Raw genomic sequence first — 13,440 nt, 5'->3', positions numbered from 1 at the left:
CTCAAAGACCCTGGAAGAGGGCCCAGAGTTACTGAACTGCAAGCTCCAGCAGTGTCTGGATTGTGTTTCTCCAGTATGGACCATTTTCCACCGGCCTGCTTGTTGGTATCTTCCCGTTTGGTGTCTTTGTAAGCGGGCTGGATCCTTCTTCAGAACTGAATGCTGCTGGAGTTCAACCAGAGTTTTCCTTACATGTTTGTTGAAATGATTTCCCCTCCCCGATGAGAAGAGTCACAGGGCGGAACTGCCTGTGTCTGGTTGGGCAACATGGCAGAGGATCCCTGAAGTCAGCAGGCTCTTGGTTCTAATCTCAACACTGTCACTTTTCACCTGAGGAGCCTGGACAAATTATATGACCTCCTGGGCATGTTTTATGCTGTGTAAAATGGGAGTAACCAGGTCCTAGCCCAAAGTAGGTTCTTTATGAATGCTAGTTCTACTCCCATCCATCTATACCATCCTTCCACTCTGCCCATACTCTCAGGACTAATGGGGGACATTGAGTGATGAGTAAACACTCCTGATGGTCTCCTTCCACTTCTCACATAGAAGCTATCCATATCTCCCTCTTTCATCTTTGATATTGTCCTGCTGTGTTAATACCACATAAAGAGGAAGAGGGATTCTGGGGCGGTACCTTCCTTCTCTCAGTAGAGTTATTCTGATTGAGGACCCAAGTAGGAGTTACACCAAGCCACCTCTCTGTGAAGCAGAGGGGCAGAGGGAAGCATCCAGGTGTTTGTGGGGGGCTTTTCCGTTTTCCGCTGAGGCCTGGCACTGAGCGACAACTTCAGTGCCTGGGTGCTTAGGAAACACCCAGGTCAAGGTGCAAGTGTGTCCTACTCAGGCAGCTGGAGGAAGGGAGGGGGACTGGGTGGTTCATAGGCTGTCCTCCTGGGAGTTAAAAGATTTTTCGCCCGAGGAACAATTATCTCGAGCTCCTTGTATCTCAGAGAATGAGTCACGCGCTGGAAACGGTGTAAACACAGGTGGAAGACCTGGGTGCCCCAGCATGATTGAAGGCCAGTCCTCCAGGCCAACTCTAGCATTCCATTGCTAAACACTAAAGTTCAAAGAGATGTGCTGAGCCATTTGCCAAAGGCCTGGGCGAGAGGTGTTGAGCAGGACCTGGAATCTCAATATTGTTAGCCCCGCTCCAGTCAGCTTAAGGCTCTTTTAGGATAACAGTAAGTGGCAGTGACGATGCCCACGCCCCTTTCACAACCCACCGCCCTTGATCTCATTATGGAACTCTCGACCCCTCTCTTCCGCGTTCCGTCCTTTTTCTCGCTCCCCGCCAGGGTCTCCCAGGGTCGCCTGGATGGAGGGATGCAGAAACCATCTACCCCGACACACCTATGTGTGCATTGTGGTTAAGGAAGGTTGGGAGCATCAGAGCTCATCCAAGCCGAACTATGCTGAGCAGGGACTGAGCTGGGGACGCTCTGGGGGGCTCGGCTCCAGGTCCAGGGGCGCCAAGGCTCGGGCTGGGGGCGGAGCCTAGGGTTGGCGAGCGAGAGGGCGGGGCGCGGTGCGGAGTTCCGAGGGACCTGGGCAGGGGCGGTCGCTCTTCTGGCTGGTCTGGGGACGAGCGGAGTGGCGGGACGCGCAGGCCGGGTGGGGACGCCCGGCCCCGCCGAAGACTGCGGGGGTGCGGCGGGAGCTGGGCGGGCGGCGTCACCCGAGGCGGAGGGGGCGGAGCCGCGATCGCAGCTGCCACCCGGCCGCCGGGCCCAGGCAGAAGACAGCCGCCCGCGGCCGGGCAAGCTCTGCGCGCAGACACGCTACAGACAATGCTCGGAGGCGCCCGGAGGGGCAGCGGACGGCTGGGCCACCGACGGCGAGGCTGCGGGAGTGCAGCCCCGAGGTGAGCCCACCACGCTCTCTTCAGATCCCGCTGCTTTTTGTCTGGCGAACGTGGAGGCCCAGGGGCTTTCGCGGGGTCGCTGCGGTGGCCCGAGCGGGCCAGCCCCTGCTGGCGTCCCCCGGGGTGACAGGCGACGGATCCGAGCGCATGGAGAGTCCGGACCGCGTGCGCCGGGTTGTGCCTTCGGTGCAGGCGCCGAGCCGGGAAGGCTGGGGAGTCGGAGGGGTGTTTTCAATTCATTCGAGAAAAGCTCGCTTTGAAACCGGGAAACTTTTCCTTGGAGTTCCGGGAAGGGGGATCGACTGCTGTGATGGTTTCACTGGTCTTGCTCGTCTATCCACGCTGTTTTGTTTCTTGGGGACTGCTTTCCGCCGTGAGTATTGTCAGAGGGGCAGAGGCCGTCAGGGCTGCTCCGAGGTGACGATTTAGGGGTTCAGAGAAACCACCTCTAGGCAGCAGCGGATCTCCAAAGGAAGGTGATGCCCTTTTGCCGAACCTTGGTGAGCATTCCATACCTGGAGCTGGCTCGCAAGCTTTGCTTGTGCTGCCCCCTCTCCAGCCGGGCGCACACACCCACATGAACCCACAAGCACACGCATGCACGCTTACACTTGGAAAATAGACTCTCCGCTTGTGAGTCCTGGGAATGGGAATGGAGGAGGCTGAGCATTCCCAGCTCACATCACAGCGCTCGTTCCCTGTGTCTGTTCTCCCAGGTAAAGCTCTAGCATGGCTTTGAAAAGCCGATTGCAGAGCCCAAGGGTCTAAGGGTGAGGAGCAATGCTTTCAGTCCAGAGTCAGGTTTCGAAGGTTTAACTGATCTGCTGCTCTCTACTATCCTTTATAGCTCCTTCTGAGGACATTTGACAGGAAGCCCCAGGGAAAGCAAGTTGGCTTTCCTGGGGTCCTTCAGAACTTTGCTCTCCTTTTTGGTTCGGACTGCAGAAGCTGCAAGTTCATATTTCTCCTGCTGAGTTAGATTGCTCAGCAATGGAGACAGCAAAAAAATAAAAAGTTATGTAAATATCGTAATTTACCCTCTATGTCTGGGGGGCGGGGGGGGGGGGGGAGGTGTTCGGGTGGTCGCCTCCTGCTTTCTTCCTAGACCACTCTGGCCAATGGAATATAATGCAGTCTAGATACTTTCCATACATACTTTTTTGGATGTTGCATTAATTTAATTTTTTAATTAATTGATGTTAATTTCTTTGTAAAAATATAATAGAATTTTTAAAAGGAGAATTTTCTGGAATTCTATCGGGGTAAGGCATAAGCAAATATGGGGTATTAGAGCCAAAATACTTCGTTTAATGGATCTGGCTACCCTGATTCTTCAGATTCTTTTTGAGGCGGGGTGGGGGTGTATCTGACAGCTCAGCCTTGTAAACTGTAGCCGCAAACCTAAGGCAGAAGTTTGCAGAGGCAAGGCTGTTCTATCATGACTTGCATCTCAAAGAATGCTGAGATCTTTTTTCTAATCTTACACTGCAGCCTCCCACTGAGAAATGGGAGAATTTGCATAATTCTGGGGGGCCCGCCTACCCTCTGAGGTAGGAATGTGAGCCAGAAAGGTACCATTCCCAGGCTTTGGAGAGCTGGCACTACCCAGGGCTCTCTGCTCCTGCTTGTGAGTGAGTGTCGCTGGCTGGCATGTGTGATCATCTTTTTTACTGAAAGCAAACAGAAGACAGTTCCAGGCACAAAAGTGCAACTCGAAGAGGCTGTTCTAGCTTCCTCGACAAGGTGGGAATTTCTGTTTGCAGAGACTAAGAAACCCGTTTTAAGAGGACATAGTGAGTTACTAATGGTGGGGAGCCCAGGATTTCCTTTGTTTCTTTTATTCAGTGATTTTTTTTCCTTAAGTTCCTTTGTGTTTCTGGGCAGTTGTATGGTCCATGTTGTGGTCAGCCTGTAGAAAAATGTCAGAATTAAGGAAGACAGAGAAGAGAGTGCTCATAAATTAGTGAAGGGTCTCAACTGGCAAGATAGCATAGTAATCGGGAGCCTACTGAACTCCCTGGGCTATCAGAGGCTAATGGCTACCAAGAAAAGGAGAGGAGACCTTAGAAAGTGGGGTGTCTGGGTGTTCTGGATTGCCTACCGAACAGGAAATGAGATGTGGCCACCCAAACTGCTTCTGTGTGAATGTGAGGCCGCCTCTGAGGAAGTGGTGGGATGACAACCTCCTCAGCTCCCCTAGCCTGACCTAGAAGAGCCAGGGAGCTGAGGAGCCCCAAGGAGCTGCTGTCCATGCTCTCTCCCCAAGGGGCACTGGAGCCTTGTCTACAGTAGACGTGGGCCTGAACATGGCTTTCCTGTGACCTGGCGGGTCTAGTTAGACTTCACGCATCGGAGTCCCTAGAATGTCAAGCTCAACTTCTCTGAAGACCAAAACATTTCCTCCCTCCCACCCTCTCCACCCCTGCCCCTGCACCCCTTACAAAATTTAGCAGCAAGCCTATGGCTCTCTGGGGCTGGTGTCTGTAGGAGAGAGACATAATGTGGTCATGATTCCTCGGCTTGTTGAAAGCCTGTGTCTTTTTCTGGAAGATTGGACGTAAAGAACCCGCTCTTTGGGTGTATTGGGGGAGAAGAACCTAGCCAGCATCTTTAAAGAAAGACCCTACAGTGGCTGCAAACACATTCAGGTTTCAGAGTGTTCATTTAGCTCAATGATGAAGCCGGTTCCTCATTAACTGGTTGGGGTAGGGGTACAGCTGCCTTCTGCACTCACTCAAGCTCCTCGTCTATGAGTGTGGGAGACCACAGAAGGAGTGCTTCCCACAAGGAGTCTGGAATGATCTTTGGAGCTCCCCGGTGATTCTATCTGGCTAGTCCTGATGCCCGGTTAGAGAGAATTAACCTCAGGCAAATTCTCACCAGATGAGGTGGAGAATAACCCTCAAGGGCCGTGCTGTCCCTGTTTAAGGAGAATCTGTTTATCTCGGGATTAGCCACAAGATTTTCCCTTGAGAGCTCTCTCCTAAAGGATGCCAATTCACCCTTAGTAAAGGAAACGTAGCAATGAGCGGCAGGCAGATGGATAACGGCAAGCTAATAATTAGTACCCTGAACAAGGTGAAGGTGAGGTGGCGTGGTCCAGTCAGTCCTTTGGTTTATCTTCCTAGACCAGCAAACTTGGTGTCCATGGCCAGATTCCAATGTTTGCTGTAAAATCTGCACCTGTAGAATGGGATTCACAGAGACCTTGTAGAATGTTGTTTGGATTACCGGGGTAATGCCATAGCTCTGTGCACCCTTCCTAAGGAGTGAATTCACTTACTGAGGACTGTGGGGAGCAAACTGGGCCTTTATATTGAGTTTCAGAACCATTGAGCTGTTTTGACAAGGGGACCACCTCTCCCCAGGGATATGATAGGACAAAACTATTGGATAACCTCTTCTCTCGTATTCTGCCCAGTCTCTCTTAGGCCAGGACCGTGGAGTCAGGCATTTCTGTCTTCTGTTTCCAACTTGGCATGTAGCCCCTGCTTTGTTTACCTCAGCACAGAATTGAATGGTGTAGAGTAAGCAAGGGGCAGGGGCAGACTTCCCATGATGCCCAACATCCTGACAAGGTGTCCCTATGGGACAGGCCAGCGCCGCGCCTCTCCCCCTTTTCAACAACTTGTCACAAGTATGGATAACAAGTTCCATTTCAGAGTCCCTGCCTGCTTCTGTTCCCGTTCAGTTTTTGTTCAAAACCTGCATGTTATTCCCTATAAACCCTCAATTTTATATGGGGTACTACTTTGTGGTTTTTGTTCTTGGGCAGTGCCCCAGGCTTTGGGCACCTCGATTTCTGGAAGAATGTAGGGAGCAGGTACAGGGCTCTCTTATCAAACTCTAAAACACTCAGTGTTTGGGGGATTGAAATGGTGTGTGTGTGTGTGTGTGTGTGTGTGTGTGTGTTTATGTGTATGTGTGTTTATGTGTGTGTGTGTTTATGTGTGTGTATGTGTTTATGTGTATGTGTGTTTATGTGTATGTATGTGTTTATGTGTATGTGTGTTTATGTGTGTGTATGTGTGTTTATGTGTGTGTGTGTATGTGTGAGTTTGCATGTTTGTGTGTGTGCGTGCCCTCGTACATGCATGTGTGGAGGCCAGACATTGACATTTGGTGCCTTCATCCATGGTTGTACACTTTTTATTTTGAGACAGGATTACTCCCAAAGCCTGGAGCTCACTGATTGGCTAGACCGCTAGGCCATCAAGACCCTGGGACCTTCCTGTTTCCACCACCCAGTTCTGGGGATTACAGATGTGTGCTGTGTCATCATGCCCGGCTTTTCAGTGGGTGCTAGGGATCTGAACCCAGGTCCCCATGCTTGCCTGACAAGCATTTTACCTATTGAGCCCAGAATGCTTTCTGTGTTGTCTGCTTGAGAAAAGGGGCCATGGTAGTTTGTACACTTTCTAATAAAGCTGCCTGAACATCAAAGAGCGTGTGAGCTGAGCACCGACCCCAGAAAACAAGGACTGTTGCCCATTGGCCATCTTGGCCCCTTTGCGTTCTTCTTCCTTGTTTCCGGTCTCATATTGCTTATCACACATCCTCTGGTAGGGTAGCTTCCTAATCAGGCAATGATCTGCCTTCCAGGGAGCTGATCTGGAACCCATCTCTGCCACCTACAAGACCCCATCAGAGCGCTGGGCCCAAGATGAACCCGCATCCTATCGGCTCACAGTGCTCCAGACCCTTCGACTGAACCCCGAGAGCCCAAACATGTCTGCGTGCAGCGACTTTGTGGAGCACATCTGGAAACCCGGATCTTGCAAGAACTGCTTCTGCTTGCGGAGCGACCACCAGCTGACGGCCGGCCATCCCAAGGCGAGAGCGAACAGCCTACCCGCCGGAAGCCGCCTACCTGCCAGGCCCGAGAACTGCCGCCTGGAAGATGAAGGTGTGAATGGCGTGGCCTACACAAAACCCACGATTGCTGTGAAGCCCACCATGATGAGTTCTGAGGCCGCTGACGTGTGGACCGAGGCCAGCCTGAGTGCTGAAGTCCCCAAGGTGAGGCTGACTAACCCAGCTGGTATTTTTACAGGACCTGTTCCTACTCTAGCACATGGTAGCTGGCTGGCAGCCAGGGAGGGCTGGTGGAGCAAGAATCCTGCAGGATAGTTGCCTACTAGCTTGCTCCGAGGTTGCCGCTCCCCGCGACAGCTGCTGCTTGGCAGTTCCCATCTACCTGTCTATTTCTTCCTTTAGTGCAGGACGGCAGAATTTTCTCCTGATTTGTAGACTTATACAAGGGAAAGCAAAAACAAAGAAAAACAAGAGCGTGGAATTATTGGCTCTCACTTTAGGTATTTACAGATGCGGCAGCCATTGTACGGTGACTGCCAGGCGCCCGGCCCCCCCCTCCACAGTGAGTTTCATGACCACTGCCATTTCATCCCTCTCTCCACCCACGTCCCTCCCCTGCACATTGTAGAGAAGCCGTAAGCACATATATTTAAAAGAGAAAGCCTGAAAAGATACAACCGCAATGCACAGTCACATCTAAAATACCAGCAAAAACAATTCCTTATAATTATTTACTGTCCCGCCGTTGTTCAGGCTTGTAGTTTTTCTCTTTTAAATTGTATGTGTATGTGTGGTCACCTGTGTGGGGTGTGTGTACACATGTACCTGTGCACCTGCCAGAGGTCCAGTATGGTTTCTTACTCAGTTTTTCTCAACCTTCTTATTCATTTGTTTGCTTATTTTTAACAATTTCCTTATTTTTATTTTACGTGTCTCAATATCTTGCTTGCATACGTGTGCACCGTGTGCATGCCTGGTGCCCGCAAAGGCCGGAAAAGGCTTTCAGATCTCCTGGAACTGGAATTGGAGATGGCTGTTGGCTGCCATGTGGGTGCTGAGAAGTTCCAAACCTACGTCCTCTGGAAGAGCAGGAAGTACTCTTAGCCGTCACTCCTGCTCCTTCTATTTTATTTTTGAGGAGTTCAACATTTCTCAGCTAGATTGACTGGCCTGTGAGTCCCCGGCATCTGCCTGTCTCTGCCCACTCCCCCAGGACTGGGGTTACAGGTTTGTAACACCCCACCCAGCCTCTCCGGAGAGTTCTGGGGATCTGAACTCAGGGATGTATGCTTGCATAGTGAACACTTAACCCACTGAACCATCTCCCCGGCCCCCAGACTTCTAGTTTTGCAGTATAGGCTTAGCTAGCTTTATCTAGGGCCACTAAACATTTATTTATATTGCCAGAGGTTAGACTTTTCTTCATTTCCTGAACGAAACCCATAAAAAGGTATAATTATGGATAGGGTGTGTGGGCCAGGGCTGCTGGAGGCTCCTGTCTGTGGACGTGTCCCCGAGACCATATGCCTAAGACATTCTAAGAACTCTTATTCCACAATGACCTCTTCCAGTGTTCTGGATTTCCTCAAGCAGGATGGTGCATGGATCAGGAAGGGTGTGTGAGTGTGTGTGTGAAAACAAAGGTCAGTTTTAAATCTAGAGTGGTTTGTGTGAAGAGAGGCACTTCCTGTGGAGGCAGCAGGCTCCCCGTCCTTTTTAGAGCTGTTCCGTTTTCCCTGGGCTGGCGACACCCATTCACCCAGCCAGCCTCGACACCTTCAACTTTCACCTATATAAGCCCAGTGACTCCGCATTCAGAATCCCCTGGGTAAGGAGCCCTAATGCCAGCCCTGCGTTGAGGCTCTCTGTACAAATGGGAGTGGGTAAGAAGAGGAGGAAAAGGGACAGTCACTTCGTTGATGGGAATGAGCAGGTCACACCTTTGTCTTGTTGCCCAACTAGTCCAGCCACTTCAGCAGGTGTGAGCTGAGCTCATGGCTGTAAACTGGCAGAAAGGGCAGCTGTGCGACATGGCTCCAAGGAACACTTATCAAAAAGCCAGGAAGCCTGGACTCAGCTCAGCAACTATCCCTTGGCCTCCTGCTCTGCACCTACTTCCTCTCTGAGGTGCTTTTAAAAATCATTCAGGAGCTGGGCAGTGGTGGTACACGCCTTTAATCCCAGCAGTTAGGAAGCAGAGGCAGGCGGATCTCTGTGAGTTTGAAGCCAGCCTGGTCTACAGAGCAAGTTCCAGGATAGCCAGGACTGTTACACAGAGAAACCTTGTCTCAAAAAAACAAACAAAATCATACAAGGGACCTGGGGAGATGGCTGCTCTTCCAGAGGACCCAGGCTTAATTTCCAGCACCCACATGTGCACTCACAATAGTCTATGACTCCAATTCTAGGAAATCTGATGCCCTCTTCTGTCCTTCTTGGGCATTGGGCACTCACATGTGGTGCTCAGACAAAACACCCATATACACAGAATAATAAAATAATTTTTTAAAGAAAAAACAAAAAACATCATGGCTTGTTTCTTCTAGAATGTGCCATACCTGGGTTATCCAGTGACCAGTCAGCAGAAGAGAATACCAAACAAAAATTTCAAACTATTTCCATGTGGGTGCTGAGAAGTTCCAAACCTAGGTCCTCTGGAAGAGCAGGAAGTACTCTTACCAAACAAAAATTTCAAACTATTTCCAATCCAGAGGAATTCTTTCACCTAGCCATTGAATTTTCACTCTTTTTCAATTCCTGGTTTTGATCTGTCTTACCTAACGGACATAAGCCAAGAGCATTACAATCCCTGGGTGGGATGCATAGCTTAGGATCTAAAGACAGATGGCTCAGTGGGTACCCTAATCATGATCATTCCACTGAAGAGGTCAAAGGTGACCATGGGCATTGCTTGCCCACGCTCCCAGGATGGGCCTGCATGCTGCCTGAGACAGGTGACAAGGTTATTATTTGCTTTTCATTTTTCCTTCTCTGATAACGGGTAACATGTGTTTTTTTAACCCCGGGACTGTGTAGGTCAACTGGAGAAGAGCCCCCGGCAAGCTCCCGCTCCAGAAGCAGGACGATGGGCCGATCGTTTACCTCGGCAGCTTCCGAGGAATGCAGAAGCCTCCGGGCTCCCTTGCCTGCGCAGATGGAAGCTCTTGCTGCTCCCCAGCCTACACCATGGTTGGACTGCACAACCTAGAGGCCCGAGTGGAGAGGAACACTGCCTTCCAACCGGTGAGCTTCCAGGAAGAGAAGCCTGGGAGGGAAGAGCTTCCCTCGGCTCAGGAGAGCTTCCGCCAGAAGCTAGCTGCCTTTGCGGGCATGACGTCCAGCTGTCCCAAGGGCCCCAGGCCCTGCCCTTCTCCACAGCCCCTGCGGGAGTCCCTGCCCTCAGAGGATGACAGTGACCAAAGGTGCTCACCCTCTGGAGACAGCGAAGGTGGAGAGTACTGCTCCATTCTGGACTGTTGTCCAGAGTCCAAGGATGCTGCGCACAGCACCGAGGGCTCTGGCAGACGTGGAGGGGACTGCTCGCCCATGTGCTGGGAGAAAGGGACATGTACAAGACCAACGGAAGAGGAAAAGCGGGCTCTGAACTTCCCCAGGGAGTGTTGTGTCCAGGGATCCACTGCAAACCCGTCTTGTCTGGGCCCCAAGAAGCCATCCCTCAACTCCGAGGCTGCTAGCTCTTCCGACGGCCTGTCCTGTGGCAGCAGCCGCAGCGGGGCCAGCAGCCCCTTTGCGCCCCACCTTGACAACGACTACTGCTCTCTTGTGAAGGAACCAGCCCTGGGGAAGCAGCAGGACTCCAGCTGCCACGCCATCACCTCTGGCAAATGTGGGGGGCAGGCCGGGGAGCCCCAGCCCCCAGCCCTTCCTAGGGAGGCTGTGCCGCCTGAACCCATCTACGCGGAAAGTACCAAGAGGAAGAAGGCGGTGCCCGTGCCCTCGAGGCCCGAGACCAAGGCAGAGCCCGGAGCCCCGGGCCACAGCCAGGGCCCAGTGTGGACAGGTGATACCTGGGCTCAGAAGGCACCCTCTGGCTGGAGCCAGGACAGGGAAGGCACAAATGTGGCGCCTCAGGTGGCAACCACCATTACCGTCATTGCTGCCCATCCCGAAGAGGACCACAGGACTATCTATCTGAGCAGTCCTGACTCCGCGGTGGGGGTGCAGTGGCCACGCGGGCCTGTGAACCAGGACACACAGGCTGGCGAAGAGGAATCCTCGGCTGGGAAGGGGCTAAGCTCACGGGAGAGCCACCCCCATAATGCGACTGAAAACATGCCCAAGGAGAAACCCGCCATTCCTCCTAAGCTGTCTAAAAGCAGCCCAGGAGGGTCCCCAGCATCACCGGCAGCCTCGCCTCTGGCTGACCACAGTGATGGGAGCATGGGTGGCAGCAGTGTTGGACCCCAGCTTTTGTCTCGAGTTCCTACTAATCGGACTTCTTCCTGTCAGACCAATGGCGTTGCCACCGGGGACCCTGCCAAGTGTCCCCCACCAGCCACCTCCTCCTCGGCCCTGGACCAGAGGCGTCCAAGATACCAGACTGGCGCTTGGAGCCGCCAGTGTCGGATAGAGGAAGAGAAGGAGGTCGGGCAGGAGTTGTTGAGTCAGAGTTGGGGGAGAGAAGTGGAAAACGGTACCACAGACCATTCAAACTCCTCTACCTGGCACCGGCTCCATCCTACGGACGGCTCCTCCTCCGGGCAGAGCGGCAAGGCTGGCACAGGGATGAGCAAATCCGCTTCCTTTGCCTTTGAGTTCCCCAAGGACAGAGGCAGGATGGAGGCGTTCTCACCACCTCCCCCACCTCCGAAGTCAAGGTGAGTGCCGCCTCTGCCCGTGTGGAAACGGGCATAAGAAAAAAAAAAAAAACCACCAGTCTGTACGACCTTTCCCAGAAACCTTTGCTTCTGCTTGCCTCTCAGGAAAGCCTAAGGCCCGTCCTGGAGTGCTGCCTGTCAGGGCACCAGTGTCTGCCCAAAGGCCATTGTGCATTATGTAAATCCCCCCCCCCCCAAGCCCCAGCTCTGCCTTGAGAAAGCAGGAACTCTTGCTTGGTGTGTGTGTGTGTGTGTGTGTGTGTGTGTGTGTGTGTGCTCTGCAAACAAGCCTAGAAGCGGGTGTGTGGACTGGCTGTGTGTGTAATGAATCTTACAAAGCAAAGAAGCAGGGGGGTGGGTGGGGATGGAGCTGAGTGGCAGAGCACTTGTAGCAGATGTTAGGCTGCGCCTGTTTGATCTCAAGCACTGGGGGAAAAAAAAAAAAACACTTGGGGTGTGGACAAGCTCCAGGATAGAGCCCATGCTTAGTCCGAGTGAGGCCTGGGGTCGGATCCCCACCATTCACAAAACAACACTACCAAGTTGTTGATCCTTTGGTCGCTTTTTAAAAAATCTACCTCCTCCTCCTGCGATCTCTAAGTATCTTCCGCAGTGTTTTCTTGAAAAACTCTGAAACTTCATCTGTGGCAACATAGAAAATAGGGCTAATGGGGGTCACACTAGAGAAATTAGGTCGGTAAAGCCAAGAATGGGTACAATAAACGATTACTGCTCTATCAGGCCTTAGGGGACAGTGTTTGGCTTTTTGTTTTTTGGTTTTTGTAAAGGAAGCTTTACACATGGTTAAGCGTCTCTGATGTGGGTTTTTCAAAGGGGGGGGGGGGAGAGTACAGTTTGGGGTCAGCGTGCTGAAGCTCCCAGCGTTCTCCTTGCCTGGCTACTCTGCTGCTGGTTTAACGCGCCTTTCAAACGCTCCAGGAAAATAAATGTCTTTTCTAAGCTATTGAACTGTGAATGGCATTTAAATTCTGGGGAATTTTTTTTCTCTCTCCCCTTTTAGTGAAGGCAAAACTGGTTTTGATCACGAAAGGAATAACCTGCTGTTACAGAAAGCCAGGCTCCCCAACTGGTCTCTCCATTGGAGCAGCGGCCTCTAGGTTGCTGTCAGAAACAAGGGAATTGACCACAGAGAGAAGCCGCCGCCGTGACATTTGCCTTTGAACTTCAAGGCGTTTTAGGCTGTGATGTGATCTAACACGGGCTTGCTTTTCATGACCACTGCTGTGTTCTGGTATTCCATTGGCTCCCCACCACGCAGTATTGACACCTTCCAGGGTCCTGGGTGATTGTAGACTCTGCCTGGTCCCTCAGCTGCAGTTTTTAACTCCCTAAAAGAATGAATGATTCAGTAGCTGAGTTCGCATTGTGAGACACTTACAATGTGGGAAGCATGGATTTCTTTTTTCAGACATTAGACATAATAACTCACTTAATTCTTAGAAGAGACCCCTGAGAGATGAATTTCCAGCCACAGTCCACAGATCATGAAATGGATTGAGAGCTGAAGAGATCTGTCCCTGACCGCCCAGCAACAACTTGCAGCCCAGCTCCTAACCTTACCGTGCACATCCGGGCATATAGCCACAGAGCAGGGTATGAGAGCAGAACATTGCCTGTGTGACTCAATCCTGGGTGCTGGTAAAGCACCAGATTCAACATCACAAACCCAGTCTATTGTGTCTCACATGTATCAGTTGAGCAAGCCACATACTGTCTCCTGGACACACACACACACACACACACACACACACACACACACACACACACACACACACACACGTGCTGTGGTCAGAGGACAGTTCGCAGGCGTCAGCCTTTGCAGGGAGCCTTTACCAGCTGAGGCAGCGTGGGCTCTCACCCCATTATTGAAATGAAATGAACAGAGTTCACCGAGGAGGT

General features: G+C 51.9%; 1 protein-coding gene across 2 annotated transcripts in view; it reads left to right on the top strand.

Moving 5' to 3' along the window:
- The first annotated feature begins 1,577 nt into the window (after nucleotides 1–1,577).
- The window catches only part of Prag1 (PEAK1 related, kinase-activating pseudokinase 1), a 60,036-nt gene continuing 48,173 nt past the window's right edge, over nucleotides 1,578–13,440 (top strand). The window contains exons 1-3 of one of the 2 annotated variants that reach the window (XM_006973962.4): nucleotides 1,578–1,867; nucleotides 6,470–6,886; nucleotides 9,719–11,520. In XM_006973962.4, coding sequence (XP_006974024.2) covers nucleotides 6,596–6,886; nucleotides 9,719–11,520 — 2,093 coding nt within the window. In that variant the 5' untranslated portion in view covers nucleotides 1,578–1,867; nucleotides 6,470–6,595. Of the gene's footprint in view, nucleotides 1,868–1,895; nucleotides 2,368–6,469; nucleotides 6,887–9,718; nucleotides 11,521–13,440 lie in introns of those variants that run through there. The other variant, XM_015992809.3, reaches the window with a different exon arrangement.

Source organism: Peromyscus maniculatus, chromosome 17 (assembly GCF_049852395.1).
Source record: "Peromyscus maniculatus bairdii isolate BWxNUB_F1_BW_parent chromosome 17, HU_Pman_BW_mat_3.1, whole genome shotgun sequence".
Classification (NCBI taxonomy): domain Eukaryota; kingdom Metazoa; phylum Chordata; class Mammalia; order Rodentia; family Cricetidae; genus Peromyscus; species Peromyscus maniculatus.
The sequence above is the reverse complement of the archived record's forward strand: the minus strand, read 5'-3'. Positions and strand labels throughout refer to the sequence as shown.